General features: G+C 39.3%; 1 protein-coding gene across 7 annotated transcripts in view; it reads left to right on the forward strand.

The window, feature by feature from the left end:
• The window catches only part of myo10 (myosin X), a 123,507-nt gene that overhangs the window by 81,474 nt on the left and 29,533 nt on the right, over nucleotides 1-12,500 (forward strand). For 6 of the 7 annotated variants that reach the window (XM_042072031.1, XM_042072032.1, XM_042072034.1 and 3 more), the window contains one exon: nucleotides 892-1,086. The exons of the other annotated variant lie outside the window; for it this stretch is intronic. In XM_042072031.1, the coding sequence (XP_041927965.1) occupies nucleotides 892-1,086 (195 nt within the window). The remainder of the gene's footprint in view (nucleotides 1-891; nucleotides 1,087-12,500) is intronic. 7 annotated transcript variants of the gene reach the window in all.

Genomic DNA, 12,500 nt, shown 5'->3' on the forward strand with positions numbered 1-12,500 from the left:
GTGTGTTGAGGGCCTATTATTAGAGGTGGGTTTTGAGGGCCTATTATTAGAGGTGGGTGTTGAGGGCCTATTATTAGAGGTGTGTGTTGAGGGCCTATTATTAGAGGTGGGTTTTGAGGGCCTATTATTAGAGGTGGGTTTTGAGGGCCTATTTGAAGGAGGGAAGGGTGTTTGATGTGTGCAATGTGTTATGTGGATAATCAGTTTCATGTGTGTAATCTGTTTGATGTGTGTAATATGGTTGATGTGGGTAATCTGTTTGATGTGGGTAATCTGTTAACTCATTGAATGCCAAGCTGTTTTCGGAAGCTTTGTCCTAGAGTGCCAGCAATCTAGACCATTGTTGATGATTTTTGTGCAGCCACAGCATATTCTGTGTTATAGCTATGAGCACATACAATCGTTTGAAAGGTGAGACTTTAAGCTCTCAGTGGGTGCAAACCGTGTATTTCTACACGCCTCTGTTCCTGAGAAATCCCAAGCTAAACAGTGGCTAGTTTTCATCAAAATCGCTGTTTTTTTTTTTTAGAAATGGAGATATAACGTCTTTTGTGAAATATGAAGTGTTGCCTGTAAAGTTTCCGGGAAGTGACCTGGCGAGACTGCCACCTAGTGATAGACCCACGAAAATGGCCTGGTTTTGAGCTGACGTGCATGCGTCACTGATTCAACCCAAAGCGGCAACCGAGTTATGATAAAATGTCCAGATCGTGCGTTTTCATGAGTTTTCGATCGTCATATATTTCATTTCCATTCATCACAGAGTTCCCAAAATCACATATAAGGTGTGTTTGAGTGTCTAGTTTCATAATTTAAAAAAAAAGCTAAAAACGTAATATTACGTTTTTGCCACTCAATGAGTTAATCTCCCTGGTGCTGATTTGCTCCTAGAGTGCAGATGCGTTGGACCAGTCGGAGTCTGGCAAAGCCTCGCAGCAAGCTGCAGACTCACCTGAGGAAGATGTAGCTTCATCTGCATCTACAGACTCACCTGAGGAGTTATCTGGTGAGGTGTTGTCGAAAGTGGAGGCGTTTCCACCTGACGTGCCGGCCGATACTGCATGGGAAGGCGAGGAGGCGTGGCAGGTGATCTAATGTTCTAATGGTGTTCTAATGTTAATGGCGTTCTAATGCTGCACCTGTAATGGTGTTCTAATGTTAATGGTGTTCTAATGCTGCACCTGTAGATTTAATGTTAATGGTGTTCTAATGCTGCACCTGTAATGGTGTTCTAATGCTGCACCTGTAGATTTAATGCTAATGGTGCTCTAATGCTAATGGTGTTCTAATGCTGCACCTGTAATGGTGTTCTTATGCTGCACCTGTAATGGTGTTCTAATGCTGCACCTGTAATGGTGTTCTAATGCTAATGGTGTTCTAATGCTGCACCTGTAGATTTAATGCTAATGGTGTTCTAATGCTGCACCTGTAATGGTGTTCTAATGCTAATGGTGTTCTAATGTTAATGGTGTTCTAATGCTAATAGTGTTCTAATGCTGCACCTGTAGATTTAATGTTATTGGTGTTCTAATGCTGCACCTGTAATGGTGTTCTAATGCTGCACCTGTAATGGTGTTCTGATGTTAATGGTGTTCTAATGCTGCACCTGTAGCTCTTTACCTACATTTTATTATATTTCTGCAAATATAGTTCTTTAGCTTAAATGTTTCAGTGGTAATAGATTAAATGCTATTCTAATGCTACAACAATAGCGCTTTAGCTGAACCCGATTGACGCAAAGTGCGTCAAAAAACACACCCTTTCTTCTCTGTTACATTGCTCCGGAACTCTTCATCGCAGCGAGCTGCATGACAGAGCAGAAGCGGGGCTTTCCAAAGAGACTACATTCTTGTCTGTACGATCAAGTATGAAAATTAAAAAAATTAAATCAAATTGCATCATATTTACAGTCTACTTCTCTGCATTCACCTGCGCACCTATTACTCTCGTTTGAATTACTCGCGAACCACTGATCGCATCGTTATGGCAAGCATATCAAATGAAAGAGGGGACACAGGGCTATCCATTTGTACCATGTTTATCGATCCTTCTGGCTTATAAAAACAGACGAAGCGACTGCAAAATAATAACGTCATGTACACAAACCAACACTGCACACCCATTACTCTCATTTGAATTACTCGCGGACCTGTGATCGGATAGATATGCCACGCATGTCAGATGAAGGAGGAGACTCAGAGCTATCATTTGATACCAAGTACAGTGGGCATTGCTTCGATTTGGCCAGCTTCCCTCGCGGTCCGCGCGCGGGATCACACGGTATCACGCAACTTTAATTTGTATTTTTCCAGTGACGCTGCAACGACGCTGCAACAACCCAAACAACCGGCAGATGTCTCTTGTGAGCAGGGTGTCTCGTAAAAAGAAATGGAGCCTGGAAAACCCTACACAGACTTCACTACAGACTTTAGGAGACTAGTTTAGAAATAATTTAATAGCCAGAAATATGCCTGCCCTGCCCTAATAAAGAAATAGTTGGTTAACTGCGAGTGAATCCCGTTTGCAGCCGTAGAAGAAATGCAGGACAAATGAAACATTCCAGTTTTCTCGTAGTGCAACGATGATAGACAGACATCATTTGGACAAAATATAGAGCATGTTAACCTCCGTTGTTCAGCCAAATGCCTTCCTGTTACGTCCTGTTAACACAGAGTTACAGGCGATAAACGATTTTTGATGGTCACAAGTTTACTTCATTAGCGGTTTATTTTTTGGATTATTAAAGAGTGTTTTTCATTTAAAGGTTTGACTTCATGCTTATTCAGTAGAGCATTTAGTGCTCTCCCCAATCCCAAACGTTCACATTGCATGTTTGTTTGTATGCTAATGGATGCAACCGCGAGATACGCGTTTGACGGCAATGAGTTGTTAACAGACATGAACCAAGACATATAGCCCAGCAGCAATCTAGGGACTGTTTGTTATTTATCAGGGTTCCTGCGGGTCCTTAAAAAGTCTTAAAAAGTCTTAAATACAACTTTAGGTTTTTAAGGCCTAGAAAAGTCTTAAATTGTCTGGAATGTCTTGAATTTCTAAAAAGGAGGTATTAAATTTGTGTATGGGACCGCCAGCGAGTGTGAGAAAGCGAGTGAAATGTCTCCATCTGGTTTCGTGTATTTTTTTAAATGGAAATGTATAAGTGACTGGCTACTGAAGGAAGTGTAGTGGTTGCAGTGAAGATGTTTTCACGGGTTGTTAAAGGTGTGAAAATGGTAAGAATATGTAAAAAATATGCCTTACGTTTTCGTGGTATAGCCGAAGCCTGAGAGATAGCCTACGTAGGCCTAGGTAGCCTACGCGAGTGGTAGAGTGAGCAGGAGAAAGAGCTGGGTAAGCCAGTTAGTGATAGGGTGGCCATACGTTCGGATTTAGGCCGGACAGTTTAAAAGTCCTGTCCAGCGCAGCCTCAAGCCGGACGCTCATTTGTCCTCCTTTTTGGAGTTGCGCTGGGCTTATAGAATCTTTGGTCGGACGCAGCATCGTTTCACAAACTACGGACGCGAAGTCTGCTGGTCAAATTATGCGTGGTGCTTTTGTCACTCATCTGATAATTTGCTGCACAATTTATGAAGGAACCACGGACAGACAGAAAAAGAAAACAAACGTTTTCTCAATCAGGAGGAAATACACATTAAGTGTATCTGTTTGCATCTCTCCAGCGTGTTTTGCTGGCTTCGCCTAAGTAAATATCTGTCTAAGTTATAATAGCCTACCTGTAATATCGGTCTGCAGCTTGCTTGCCAGCCTTTCCCAGTAGGTCTACTTCGCAAAAGTTGTGAAATATAACCGCATATTTTTTTTGAATGTCGGCGACTGGCTACATAAAAAAAAAAACGCATCTGTAAGTGTGTTCATATTACGTGCGTGATTGAGATAAAACCAGCAGTTTTTCAGCAGGAACATGCGAGGACGGGGTTTAACTTTTTCCATACATTTTTTTAAAACAAGTCAATAGTTTACAATGTTTCAGTCAAGCTTTGGTTGGTTTAAATACAACTGGTATGCAAAATGTATTACCTTTGATTTGCTGTGCTGCATATGGGACAATAGATGCCTAAGTTAGTAGGCCTATTAGAATATTTAAATAGCTTAGTCTACCTTTGAAAAAATAAGGGAATCCAGTTCAGAACACATGTTTGGCAAGTAGCCTAGGCTTCTACAGACACAGGTGAAGAACAGTCAGCCTCAGCCAGTAGCACAACCAGATATGTACAGCCAGCTTCAAAAGCAAGCAGTCCAGACCCTAAAATTGGGCATTGAATAGCTGTGAAGGTAATTCACACATAATTATTTTCTTTCACCAAAATATATTTGGTAACTTCTGTAGACATCCCAAATGGGATGGGTGTTAAAATTAAAAAAAAAATAGTAGAAACGTTTCTACTATAGTAGAAAAAAAACTATTGCATAAAACAGTTTTAAGTTGTATCTTTTTTGCCATGGTATAGTCTTAATTTTTCCATTTAGATGTCTTGAAAAGGTCTTAAAAGTCTTTAAATTTGCACTTGGAAAATGTGCAGATACCCTGTTTATTGAAGGGGCCACCGGTGGGATTTTGAGTCAAAAGTTGCATGACCCTCCCTTGCCTGGATTTGTTTTCACTTTTATAAAGGCTTTGTTTGAATGCTGTTGGAATAAATAGTAGTTGATTATAAAGGCAACTTTCTGTTGCAATATTCTGTGTGTTCTGGTCTGCAGGTAACTTGATAAGCCAGTGGTTCTCAAACTTTTTCTTTCATTTCCCACTTTGATCAAGGAGGCATTGACTGATGATAGTGGTAACGTGTTATCCCGAGGCCTTTGCAAGTCAGCATCTCCGAGCATAAGTTTTCGATGTCCCAAACGGAGAGCCATACTTTATTGTTTTAACGATCTCTATGCTACTCACCAAAATGTAGGCATGGGAACATGAAGTATCCAACTGTCGTGTGTTAAATTATTGTGATTACGAGCCAGTGGTTTTCAAACATTATGCGTGACTCGGACATCTAACTAAATGCAACAGGCTCATCGTCCTCGCATTCGCAAAATGCGGACCAGTGTTTTGTCAAATTGCAAATAGCTATTCGTTTTAACGAATTTTTATGATAGTATGAAGTACTTTTTGTATAGCCGTTTTGTGAAGCGGCACCGGTAGGCTATCAAAAACAGATTTCGATTTTCGTTACCACTGTGTAGTCAAGCCTTAAGCCATACCCAAGTAGCCTAAATCGAGGTAATGTTTAATTATGCATAATTTATTTTGTTATTGAATTCGTAGGCTGGGATTCCTCTCGGCAACAATTATGTTTAATGGTAGGCTCCTGCTTTTTCAGAAGGGGCGGCAGTCAGGCTACTGACAGAGCGATGTACAGTGGCAGAGTGACGCACAGAGGTGGTACTAAAGTTTCACGCAGCTTCACGCCGCGTAATGCGTGACTGATGTGGCCATTTGAAAGCGACGCCTACTGTACACCCTTTGGTTATAAAACAGACAAAGTGACAGCAAAATAATAACTTCATATAGCTGGACCCTACGTTTTTGTCTGTTCTTGTGGCAAAGCATGTTTATAATCCAACGCTATCGTGTGTTTCTCTATGGCAAAGCATGTTCATAATCCGGTTTTGAGATCCTAGCAAATTCCTGCATGGCATCCAATTCAAGGCTCACATTGCATCCCAATTTGTTCAACAAAAAAAACACCTTTTTTGCCTTCACTTTGTTCATGGCAGTGCGGTAAAAAGTTGAGAATCATTATGAGTGCATACACCATAGGCACACAGGCTAACACGCAACCTCGGGTCAAGTCAGGTCAGATCAGTTCGTGTCACAGATATGGAGCACAGAAAGGTCATTTTTCATCACTAAATAAAAAATGGCATTTATTTCTGTAAATCACACACCACATATTTCTATAAATTGCTCAGCCCCAGAGTATCCCTCCAACATGGCAATTATATTGCCCGATTCAGGACAGTCTGCCCTACACACACATGAAATGCATGTAGAGCTATGAGCTTGCTGTGGTGAGATACATGTTGAAATATAAGAATTTTTATAATACGCTTTTTATATTTTAATTCAAAAATAAAAATAAAATCAATGCTAGTACAATGAAATTATGGCATATCTGGATAGCCTAGACTCTGCTGAAAAAAAACAATACATAATATGTCTGTGTGGCACTTAGAATGACCAGAATAAATCCTTATGAATAAAGGTAGTGAAAATGCCCTAAAAACAGCGTAGGGTTCTAAGGGTTAAAGACTTGCTTACATGACATTTTATGCCTAAAAACATGGCAAAAATCGATTTTTTTAGGGCTATTGACATCATATTCTGATTTACAGGATAACTAAAGTAGATATTCATAAATCCCTCTGTAAATTTTTCAACATCTATTATCTGAACACAATGAAAACATAATTTTGAACCTGGCTGTATCCAATGCTCAGGTTTCTTGCTTTAAAATGTATGCAAATTAGCGCATATTTAATTAGATAATGCCTAATTTGCATATGTAAACATTAAATTACAGAAAACTTGTAATACATTTTTTTCTCATATTAATGTATGTAATCAACTGGGTAAGTTTCATAGTGATATCTGCTTGTTAAAAATTTTACCCTATTCACCTGTAGTGTCTCGCCTTAAAAATCCAACCTGAACACCAATTTTAGTGAATGAAGAATGTATCGTAAATAAATAAATGTTCTTCCTTAAAATACAGGGGTAATAAGTATTCAACCCCTATGTTAAATTCCTATAGGGGCAGGCAGATTTTTTTATTTTATGGATCCAGGACACTATGCATCCTGATAAAGTTAGGGGCTATTTTAATTCCAAAGGCCAAGGGGACTTTATCAGGATGCATAGTATCCTGGACCCATGAAATAAGTGGCCTTTAAAAATCTGCCTGCCTCTATGGGAATTTAACATAGGAGTCAAATATTTATTACCCCTGTATTTTTTTTTTTGGAACTTCTTTTTATTTTCATTCATAAATTGCAGTCATACATTACATTAAATCCACAGCACAGGTCAAAACACAGCAAGTATATCCACAGGTATAAATGTCTTTGAGGTATTCTCAGTCTCTTGGTTGCTGGTCTTGCTTATGATTGATTTCCAGTCAGTTTCAGCAGTAGTTGAGTCAACTCACAACATACAAATACTCCACAAATGGCAATATTTCACACCAATTCACAAATTCAAACCAATATTCTAAGAGGTTAGTTCTATATAAGAAAACAAAAAAAGAATGAAATACAATAAAATAACTGTGCAGAATATAAAAAGCAAAAGGGATAGAAATGGTGGTCATTACTATATTAAATGAAAATGTAGGACAATTCTTGTCCATTTCCAAATAAAAGCCTCTGTTTTTAAATGTAAGAATGCGGTCAGATTCTCTATGTTATAAACCTCTTGGATTCGATCTTTCCATTGTGCAATTGTTGGAGGCTGTGGCTGCAACCACGAGGCTGTAATAACCTTATTAGCAATCAGGAGAAGTGTTCGTAATAGATCTGTGTCATCATTTTCTTCAAGATCATCTGGTAATACCCCTAGTACAAAATATGATGGTTCTAGAGGCAAGTCTATTAGTAAGCATTTCTTGATTTCTTTTTGTACATTTTGCCAGTAACCTGAGAGAATCGGGCAATCCCAAAAAATGTGTGTATGGTCCCCCACCATACCGCATCCCCTCCAACATTGCCATGAGGCATTGCTCCATTTTGATGTTATTTGTGGGGTCCTGAAGTACCTCATTCTCATCTTCCATCCAAACTCTCTCCAGTTGGGGCTACTGGTTAATTTATGTCCACGTTCGCAAGTATTTACCCATTGTTCATCAGAAATTATGACATTCATTTCTAATTCCCATTTTTCTTTGATATCCATACTATTATCTTTTAAATCTTCTTGCAATATATTATAGATATGTGATATGAACTTGGTTTTTATTGTGCCTTGAATAGTAGCAATAAAGAAGTGTTCTAATTTAGATGTTGGGTTACAAAGGCTTTCCCATTCTTCATGTTTATGTAAGTAATGTCGTATTTGTAAATATCTAAAGAAATCCTGTTGCGGCAGTTCAAATTTGTGTCTTAGATCTTCAAATGATCTTACAGTGTGTCCGTCAAACAGCTGATCCAAAAGAACTAAACCCGCCTTCTCCCATCTTTTAAAGCACCCATCAAGACCTGCTGGCACAAAGTCCACATTGCTTGCAATCCTTACAGCCCTGGATATGGTCATAGGAAGATGTAATTTTTTCCTCACAGTAGACCATATTCTAAGAGTGTTTTTAATCCATATATTATCTATCTTCCCTTTCCCCCATTGATTCTGACGTAGGAGTGGGACTGAATCTAGTGGGGTATTAGGACAGTCACCTTGCTCCATGTCTACCCATATTGTGTCCGTGTCTCTTGACAGCCAAGCAGCCATGGATCTAATCTGGGCTGCCCAGTAGTACTTTCTTAGGTTCGGGAGATTAAGCCCTCCATCAGCTTTTGAACATAATAGCCTCTTAAATTTGAGTCTGGGTGGTTTACTTTGCCATATAAACCTTGATAACCATTTATCTATTGTGTTGAAGGTGGAAGTGGAGACGTATATTGGTAGTGACTGAAAAAGAAAGAGTAGTCTGGGTAAAATGTTCATTCGTATTGTCTCTATTCGCCCTATAAGAGAGAGTGGTATGATTTCCCATCTTGAAAGATCGTCTTTTATTTGGCTCATCAGTTTACCATAGTTAAGTTTAAACAGATTAGTTACATCTGTTGTTAATATAATACCCAAGTATCTAAAGCTTTGGGAACAACGGCAGTTAAGTTTACCTGATAATTGCGTTGGCCAGCTTCCATTTAACATCATCGCCTCTGATTTTGACTGATTTACCTGATATCCAGAGAGTTGTCCATATTTTTTTAATGTATCCATTAGAGAAGGAATGGAAGTGATTGGGTCGCTAATATAGGCCAATAGATCGTCTGCATAGAGTGACATCTTATGCTCTTTCTTATTCATGTCACTAATGCCTTTTATATCTACATTTTGACGTATAGATGCTGCCAGTGGTTCAATATTTATAGCAAAAAGCAGCGGGCTGAGGCAATCACCTTGCCTCACCCCTCTCTGTATGCCAAAAAACTCTGAGCAGCAACCATTGACCCTCACTCGTGCCTTAGGATTTTTATAAATTACTCTTATCCAGTCTACAAATTGTGAGTGGAATCCCATCACAGACAAAGTTTTGTATAGAAAATTTAAATTTACAGTATCAAAAGCATTTCGAGCGTCAAAACTAATTAACAAAGAAGTCTTTTTTTGTTTTTTAGCACAGGTAATAATATTTAGTGTTCTTCTGATGTTATTCGCTCCCTGTCTTTTGGGTATAAACCCTGTTTGGTCCACATTAATTAGCTCTGTAATGTGCTTTTGAATTCTATGCGTTAAAATACTGGTCAGTAGTTTCTGATCATTACAAATCAAACTAATTGGCCTATATCCCTCACATTGTGTTGGATCCTTTCCTTCTTTATGAATCACTGATATTATTGCCTGTGACCATGTTTCGGGGGGGTTGTCTTCAGATAGAGAGTATCTGAACACCTTTGTTAGTATTGGAATAAGATCATCGACAAAGCATTTGTAGAATTCCCCTGACAGTCCATCCACACCTGGTGATTTATTGCTTTTCAGTCTTTTAATTGCATCTCTTATTTCCGTGTCAGTGATTGCTGATATCATTTGCTCTGAAGCTTCTTCTGACAATGAGGGGATATCTAGGCTAGCAAGAAAGGTCTCAATATCGTCTAATGCTGAGCTTGGTTTCATCTCATTATATAAGTTTTTATAGAATGATGCAAAGGCATTGGCTACATCTTTAGGGTGGGATACTGTTTTCCCTGCAGTAGGATGGTTAACCTTTGAAACAGTGCGGTCTGCCTGGGCTTTACGAAGCCGGAAAGCTAGAAGGCGGCTAGCTCTATTCCCTGATTCATAGTATTTTTGTTTGGAGAATCTTAATGCTCCTTCTGCTTTATAAGACAAGAGCTTATCTAATGACTTTCTTGCCTCTTTCAGTTCAGATAAGATGCCACTTGAACCTGTATTTCTGTGTTGTATTTCCAGCTGTTTTATTTTATTTTCTAGTTTTAATTGCTCTTCCTGTCGTTGTCTCTTTAATCTTGATGATATTTGAATAAATTTCCCTCTTATGACAGCTTTCGCCCCTTCCCACAAAACAGAGGGATTAACCTCACCATTGTCATTTATTTCAAAGTATTCTTTTAGGTGATGTTTTATTTCTTTTACTATCTCGGCATTATTCAGTAATGATACATTAAGTCGCCAATATTTGAAATAGGAATGAGCAGCAAAATTTATTTTCAATATCACAGGAGCATGATCGCTCAAGGTTATTGGTTCTATATGACAATCTATGACTCTATATAAATCCTGTTGAGGTAGGCAGAAAAAGTCAATCCTGGAGTAACTATTATGAACAGAGGAGAAGAAACTGAAATCTTTCCCTTTTGGGTTTTTGGCCCTTCATGGGTCCTTTAGTCCTAGTTCTGAAAACATATTATTCAGAGTCTGTGTTTTTTTGTTCTTCACCTCCTTGTCAGCTGGTGTCTTGTCTAATTTCCCATTTTGGACAGCATTAAAATCCCCACCTATTATCAGCAATCCCCTGGTGTTATCTGCAACAATATTGGAAATTTCCCTGAAAAAAGCATTGTCATACTCATTGGGGGCATATACATTCAGAATGGATATATCAGCACCTCCCATTTTTCCAATTACCATAACATATCTCCCCATTTTATCCTTTACCACTTTCTCAGTACAAAATGGCAGATTTTTACTTATCAGGATGGCCACACCTCTCTTTTTGCCATTTGAAGCACTATACACCAAGTTCACCCATTCTCTTCTTAATTTTGTATGTTCACTCTCTGTTAAGTGTGTTTCTTGCAGTAACGCAATGGAACATTGCATCTTTTTCATTTGAGACATAATTTTTTTCCTTTTGATAGGATGATTCAACCCATGGACATTGTAGGTCACCAAAGTTATTTTATCCATTTGGATAAATAAAGCACTTCAATTTGAACAATAAAGACATTTTCCCAAATATAAACCTGTATCTGTAAGACGTATGCTGCAGGACTGCATGGTAAGAAATTACAATCATCTCAAACTTGAAAATTGAACAAAAAATTATAAGAAATCTGACTTCCAAACACATGTCAGAATTCACCAACATAAAATCAGTCACAACAAAAAAGGAGAGTTGTGGCAGTCTCTCCAAAAACGTACACCTAGTGTAATTGCAAATAGGCATCAAATTGCCTTTGCTAAAGCCTCCCAGAAAAGTGAGAAGAAAAAAAAACGTGGGAGGGAAAGGGGGTGAGGAAAAGGCCTAAGTTGCCTCTCTAAGTAGCTCTTCACTCAAGGAGAACATTGAACTCATCTAAATATTCAACATCTCGTCAATACTCTTTTCTTCAATATGCCATAACGTTTCACTACTCACAGTTCACATTTATATGATGGTAGTGTTTATTCATTGGTCACTCGCAGAAAACTCTTCAGGTCCGCACTCGTCATTGATGGGGGGTTCGCCTGCTTTCTCGTCTTGTTTTTCGTGGATGCTTGCGCCCAGCTGTTTCTTAGAAGTTCTGCCTGAAGCTTTTCCCGTTCCTCAACGTGAATATGGATACCCAGTTCAGCCAGTACTGTTGAGGCGTCGGCAAGGGTCGGGAAGGTCTTTACTCCGGAATCCAAGTGAATTTTCAATTTCGCAGGATAGGGCGACTGTGCTTTTATATTCTTCTCCTTCAGCTGCTTAATCACGTCTCTGACGTCTTTGCGCTTTTTCTGCACCTCAGCTGTATAATCCTGGTCGAAGAATATCTTGTATCCATTGTGTGTCACCCCACCTTTGTGCTTCCATGCTTCTTGGATGATCATTTCCTTGACTCGATAGTCCAGGAACCTGATGATGATGGATCTCGGGGGGCTATCTGGGTCAGTAGGTTTCTGGGTCAGGGATCGGTGAGCCCTCTCCATATTCAGCTCGAATTCTTCCGATAAAAACAGTGAGCTGCGGATGACAGTTGATATGAAACCGACCATGTCGTTCTTTTCCTCGCCCTCCTGTATGCCGTAGACTCGAAGATTATTCCGTCTTGCCCTTGATTCTAAGTCCTCACATTTAGCTGTAAGATTGGCCTCTCGGTGTAGTAGGTAGCAGAGGGCTCGTTGGTGTCTTTGTGTTGCATCTTCCGTATCACAAAGTCTCTGCTCAGCGTCTGTCATACGGCCCTCCAATTTGGTTGTTCTCTCCGTCACTTCTTTCAATGCGGATTCAACTCTTGCCAAGGCAGCTTTAGTCTCCTTAGAGGCCTCAGCATGCTCTCTTCTCAATGCGCGTAGCTCCTCCACCACACTCGCCATGTTGTCTCCATCTAAGTTTGAGCCG

This window comes from Alosa sapidissima, chromosome 19, assembly GCF_018492685.1.
Source record: "Alosa sapidissima isolate fAloSap1 chromosome 19, fAloSap1.pri, whole genome shotgun sequence".
Lineage (NCBI taxonomy): Eukaryota > Metazoa > Chordata > Actinopteri > Clupeiformes > Clupeidae > Alosa > Alosa sapidissima.